This window comes from Bos mutus, chromosome 12 (genome assembly GCF_027580195.1).
Source record: "Bos mutus isolate GX-2022 chromosome 12, NWIPB_WYAK_1.1, whole genome shotgun sequence".
Taxonomy (NCBI): Eukaryota; Metazoa; Chordata; class Mammalia; order Artiodactyla; family Bovidae; genus Bos; species Bos mutus.
The window spans coordinates 79711947-79718054 of NC_091628.1; the positions used below are offsets into that span (position 1 = coordinate 79711947).

The following is a 6108-nucleotide window of genomic DNA, read 5'->3' on the forward strand; positions in this document are numbered from 1 at the left end:
TTCTGATTTGTATGGATACCAAAAAATAAAAAACAACAGGAACGCTCTAAATTTAATAATCCTGTTGATATTTGTCTAAAGAGTTAACATCATGTCTGTAAGGGTTTGAGTCCAGCCATGGCCCATGACTTAGGAGAATATGGTTTGCCTAGTTCTGCCCTCAAATTTTTCTCCTCCTCACCAAGTCCTAGAAACTTGCAGTCAAGTGAGCAAAAGGTTTGCAGTTGGCCTTCAGCCTCCTTAAACAGACTCATCGAGGATTAGTCCTCCTTTTGTTGGGCATCAGAAGAGCATATGGAAATCGGGGAGGCTTAGCTTAAGGACCTTCTGTGTACTGGGGCTCAGCCTAGCTTCATTTCCAGCCTCCATCTGCACATCCATAAAACAGCTCAGCGTCACCAGCCTCCTGGAGAGCGTGTGAGTGAGAAGCAGCTGGCAGGAGGCCCGGGCCTTGTGAGGCTTTCAATGTGAAACAAGTGGAGCTGGTCCAGCGTCCTGATGTGTAGTGACACAGTCAGGGCCGGCGACAGACACTGAAGCCTGGGGCTCCGTGGCTGAGCAGGATCTGCCGAGGGGCCTCTTGCGCCACAGCCCTGTTTTGGGTGGATTCACATGTCATTGGCTCCCCCCGACCCCCAGCCAGTAGGCATCATGGGTCACTGAGACTTGGCCTAGGACGGTCAACACAGGGGACAACGTGGGGCATCTACAGTGGCCCTGCCACCTGTCTGCCTCGAGAGTGGCCAGTAGTGTGGGGCTGGCAAAGCAGGGAGGTGATGCTGGCCAAGCACTCTGGTTTGGGGTTAAAAAACTCAAGAGGGAACGCGGAGGAGAGGTGAGGACCCCAGTACTGATAGGGAAGGAAAAGATGCTGGTAAAGCAGAGACTGGGTGAGATGCGTGGAGGAGATCCGAGCACTTCTCCTTGACCTCAGTCTTAGTTGATGGAAGTCTCGTTCTCCTCTGGGGCTCATCCCAGAGCTTCGTCTGCTGAGGATTCATCTGGAAACTCTAGGCGCTGACCCCCAGGTTGGCAAGCATGGGCTGCCCCCAAAGCAGGCCATCCCTGCTGCTCCCAGTTCTTCCTGGAAGCCCTTCCCTGCTGTCCTGGTGCATGGCAGTGCCCCCAGGAGTGAGGGGCATGGGGCTGTGAATGTGGAGGAATCCAGGAAGGATGCCCAAGAAAAGGGGCCACCTGTAAAGTCAGCTTTTCACCCTCACCATGTGCAGTGGTGACTTTGTCAAATTTTCCTTGACTCTTTTGCCCGTTGTTCACCCTTCCAGTCCTCCTGGTGGACACGATGGGTCCATACTGTTTTTTCCCACTTGACTTTCCTGTGGGGCTTTCTTCGTTTCTTAAACTGAAATGAGGGGCCAAGCCAGCGCACAGAGGAGGGTGGAGGAGACCACGTGGTGAGCGATAACCGCCTGACTCTCCCCCAACCCCCATCCCTACAGTCGAGCAGCCAGCAGCAACTCCTGAGCCCCACCCTCTCGGACCGGGGAGGGGGTCGCCAGGACGCGGCCGAGGCCGGGAAGCCCCAGAGGAAGTTCGGGCAGTGGCGCCTGCCCTCTGGTACGTATAGTAAGTCCTTTCTGCAGCAGTTGGCTCATCCGAAAGGTTATCGTTCAGTCACTCAGTCGTGTCTGACTCTTTGCGACCCCAATGGACTGCAGCATGCCAGGCTTCCCTATCCTTCACCTGGAGTTTGTTCAAACTCATGTCCATTGAGTCAGTGATGCCATCCAACCATCTCATCCTGTGTCGTCCCCTTTTCCTCATGCCCTCAGTCTTTCCCAGCATCAGGGTCTGAAGGGTATCAGTGCTGATGGTGTGTTTGGGGTCTTGAATTTCAAAATTCAGGTCCGCATCTAAAGTTATTTATAGCGACCTCCCTGGTGTTCCAGTGGCTAGGATTTCAAGTTTCATTGTAGGGGGCCTGGGTTCGATCCCTAGTTTGAAAGTAAGATCCCAGAAAGTCATGCAGTGCGGCCAAAAACAACAAAGAAGAATATATAGACAGTGAAATGATGAAAAATGTACTTCCCTCATCAGAAACATTTTCCTCAAAATGGCTTCTCTAAGTAGAACAATGTTAGCCCTTGTTTTCAGCTAATAGAGAAGGCAGCTCCTATTTTTTTTTAATCATTTTATTTATTTATTTATTAAGCTGAGCTGGGTCTTCCTTGCAGTGCGTAAGCTTCTCTAGTTGTGGCACATGGGCTTAGTTGCCCTGTGGCCTGTGGGATCTTATCTCCCAGGGCAGGGATCGAACCCTCATCTCCTGCATTGGAAGGCAGATTCTTAACCACTGGACCACCAAGGAAGTCTCAGCAGCCCCTATTAACAAAGCTATTACAACCACAACATAGAAAGATCAAGAGATTATCACCACAGGCTGCCAGTGCACATTCCAGACATCCCCTAACTTCGGTAACATTCGTTTACTCTAAGAGGGCGTAGGTGGGTCCATGTCACTCAGAAAAACATAGGGTTCTCAAAGAAGGAGCAAGAAAACTTATTTAGTGCAGTAGAATATGTTTCGGTACTTACTGTACGCCAATCGCTATCCTAACTGCCTCCCATCTGCTCCTTCATTTGATCCTCACAACCCTATTATTTTCCACGTTTTACTGATTCAGTGAGGGAGTTTTCTTCGAGAGCGGCATGGAAAACCAGGATGATCCCATTCGGGGCACGCAGAGTGAGAGGGAGAGCAGTGATCTTCCCAGTTCAGTGCTTTCTCTGTGGATAATTGAGCCCACAGGGACGTGGGGGCTTCTTACACTTGTCCAATGCCTCTTAACAGCAGAGAGGGGAGTCTTTCCTCCTGTTGTTGTTGTTTAGTTGTTAAATCACATCCGACTCTTTGCGATGCCATGGACTGTAGCCTGCCAGGCTCCTCTGTCCTTGGGATTCACCAGGCAAGAATACTGGAGTGGGTTGCCATGCCCTCCTCCAGGGGATCTTCCCCACCCAAGGATGGAACCCGCATCTCTTATGTCTCCTGCATGGCAGACGGGTTCTCTACCGCTAGCACCGCCTGGGAAGCCCCCATTATGAATATGCAGAATCCAGTGCTTGGAAAGGTTTCATACATGACATCTGTGGACGGGACTTGCTCGTGGAAGGCATGACTGATGGGACCATCAGGGTGTTTCAGGAATAGCTCGTGATGGGGCCGGGGTTGGGGGCAGGGGAATGGGGAACCACACCATGGTCCTCACGGGGCTTTTATTGATTCCACAGCACCAAAACCAATAAGCCACTCGGTGTCTTCGGTCAACTTACGGTTTGGAGGGCGGACCACAATGAAATCTGTCGTGTGCAAAATGAACCCCATGACGGACACCGCTTCCTGTGGCTCTGAGGTTAAGAAGTGGTGGACCCGGCAGCTGACCGTGGAGAGTGATGAAAGCGGAGATGACCTTCTGGACATTTAGGTGGAAGCCAGCGTGGATGAAAGTCCACTGGCCAAAACTGACTTCTGATGTGTGCTTTCATTGTCCAGTGAGCGATCCGTAATTCATGTATAATTTAAGGCTAACTTGTAACAAGATTTTTTAGAACTAATTTCTGGATCCTGCCATGGGAAAGCATAAAATTGGGTCCATCAAAGCTGTATTTGTGATGAGTTATTGCCACAAATTCAGGAGAATCAGCACGATGACAGTATCCATTATATTAGACACGATACTAATGCCAGATGTAGATCATTCAAAATTCCACACTGTCTATGTAAACTAAGGTATATATTCATGTATACTCCTATGCGTTATCACCACCCCCTCAAAGAGTGCTTAGCCCAAAACAGCTGATATTCATGGTACAGGAGGTATAGGTTTTAGTTTGTGTTTTTCCCACTTCTTCTAGAAATACTTTCCTGGGAGAATTTATTATTTATGATTGATCTGCAAAGGTCAGCACCGAGCTCATGCTAAAATGATAGTAGTTTTACAAACTACAGATTCTGAATTTTAAAAAGTCTGTTCTTTTTCTCATGTTATTTTTTAAAATCTGCACAAGCTATTTAGAGATCAGAACAAGTCAGTGTCTGTCCCTGGTCACTCAGTGGAACTGTGGCCTGGTCCCAAGAGAACTCTGTGTACAGGTATCAAGCAAAGAATTGGCCTGAAGAGCTGACTAATTTAAAACAAAGCTGTACATAGATCACTCAGGGGGAGCATGGTTACATGAGGATGTTGAGTTTCTTTAAAAGCCCTTTAATCACAGTTTAGCCAAAAAAAAAAGTAAAACTACATGATTCCGCTTAATTTAAAAATCTTCACATGTGTGATGTTATCCTTGGCTTCATCTGTTACCCAAGGTTGGTCCCTTTGGCCATAAATCAGCAAAGACATTATAAGTTGGCCGCAACACACCATTGCCGTGTTCAATTCAAAATGATGGCCTTGCTGAAACTTCCTTGGTGGTCCGATGGTTAAGAATCCGGCTTGCAATGCAGGGGACGTGGGTTTGATCCCTGGGAATCTAAGATCCCACGTGCTTGTGCATTGCAACTAAGACCCGATGGAGCCAAGTGAAAAAAAAAAATTTTTTTAATGATGCCCTTGCTACCAGATTCTCCTGTAGAAATAATGGTACTGTCTGAAAGCTCGCTCTCAGCTCACAGTTTAGGTGTCTGACAGCTGAGCTGTATTTGTGTCACACATCAGCACTCCACGTCCTCTGGACGGAACCTTGGTTCTCTTACATCGTGTCAGCCAAGTGGAGGTGCGCCGGGGCCTGTGACTACACTATTTGGGATTGGAGATTTGCTGTTTAGATGACTTCAGTAGAGTGATGATCTCAGAATCCTTTGACCACCACCCCAGTCCCCAGGTTCTGTGTGACCTCTTTCTGTTTCTCTCTATGTAACATTCTTAAACTCGCCAAATATCACATTCCTTCTGTGTAACAAATGTGACATGGTGGTGACAGTCCATACAGCGTTTCTATGATTAATTGTGACAAGATAATGGACAATTAAAGTCAGTGCAGCCAAAAGGATTTTATTTCGTTTTTATGTTCACTTGGAGTTTCCTTTTTGTACATAAGAAAATAAATATTGGATTTGTAAAAGAATTTGCTCCGAGTTGATGATCATCTCTAAACCCTTTTCTTGTGTGTGGGCTTGCGGGGAGGGTAGGCTCAGGGCTTGGCTCGGGGCTTGGAGGTGGGGCCGCCAAGGAGCTGGCATTTTGCAAATTCTGAATATTCTGTCGATAATTAGTTGGCAAAAGCACTGTCCCTGGTATTCATTTCAGCTGAGTCCCTAAGCCAGAATGTTCCTTTCACATTAGTGCTTGTAAGGCTGAACGAACACCCTGTACCTTCCAAATTCACAACAGAGCAGAAAAGGAACTCAGGCGGCCAGGGCACGGGTCTGTGATAGCGCCGCATGCAAACAACGTGTTTCTCCTGTTGGCTCATTACGCTTGAGTGATACAGCCTCTTCGTCCAAAATGGCTGAGCCTTTCCTACAATGTTTGTAACTGATGCTCAGCAGAACATCATTGTTGTTCATTCTGCAGTGAGGGCAGAATAGCAATACACTTAAAGCTATAGCACCCTCCATTTGCAGTGAAGGGAAACAGCTACATGACCCCCCATGGAACTCAGAGCCAGCCTCTTCCTGAAGCCAGCAGTGTGGACAGTAAGCCAGAAGATAACATGCCCCACCCTGCTTTGAGATTTTTCATCAACTTATAAACAGGCCAGTTATGCAGATGGGAAAACGTGGACCACGGCGTCCCCTGGTCCTGAGGGAGGCCAGGCACTGACACTAATCCTGCCATCATGCCACCCACTGCCTCTAATTAAGGGACGCTGTGGGTTCTGGGGGTATCAGAAAGTGTCAGGGACAGAATGCTTGACGCAGGGACCCCCAGGGGCCAGACCACCCATGCATCGCACATATGGTGATTCAGGGAACTCGGAAGGAGGATGGAGAGAATGGCCAGACTGAGGCTATTCACTCTAATCTCAGTGGTGGGTCAACCACAACAGCCATCAGTGGGGACTGGCCGTCTGTGCCCAGTTCATGCCGAATAGGATTGGGTATGCAGAAGAGAAACTGGACTCTAAAGCCTTAAGGATAAAGCCATT

At 48.3% G+C, this 6108-nt stretch overlaps 1 protein-coding gene across 1 annotated transcript in view; it reads left to right on the forward strand.

The window, feature by feature from the left end:
* NALCN (sodium leak channel, non-selective) overlaps nucleotides 1–5026 on the forward strand; it is a 286838-nt gene extending 281812 nt beyond the window's left edge. Inside the window, exons 42-43 of the mRNA XM_005899261.3 lie at nucleotides 1458–1575; nucleotides 3250–5026. Coding sequence (XP_005899323.1) covers nucleotides 1458–1575; nucleotides 3250–3443 — 312 coding nt within the window. The 3' untranslated portion in view covers nucleotides 3444–5026. The remainder of the gene's footprint in view (nucleotides 1–1457; nucleotides 1576–3249) is intronic.
* The last annotated feature ends 1082 nt before the right edge of the window (nucleotides 5027–6108 follow it).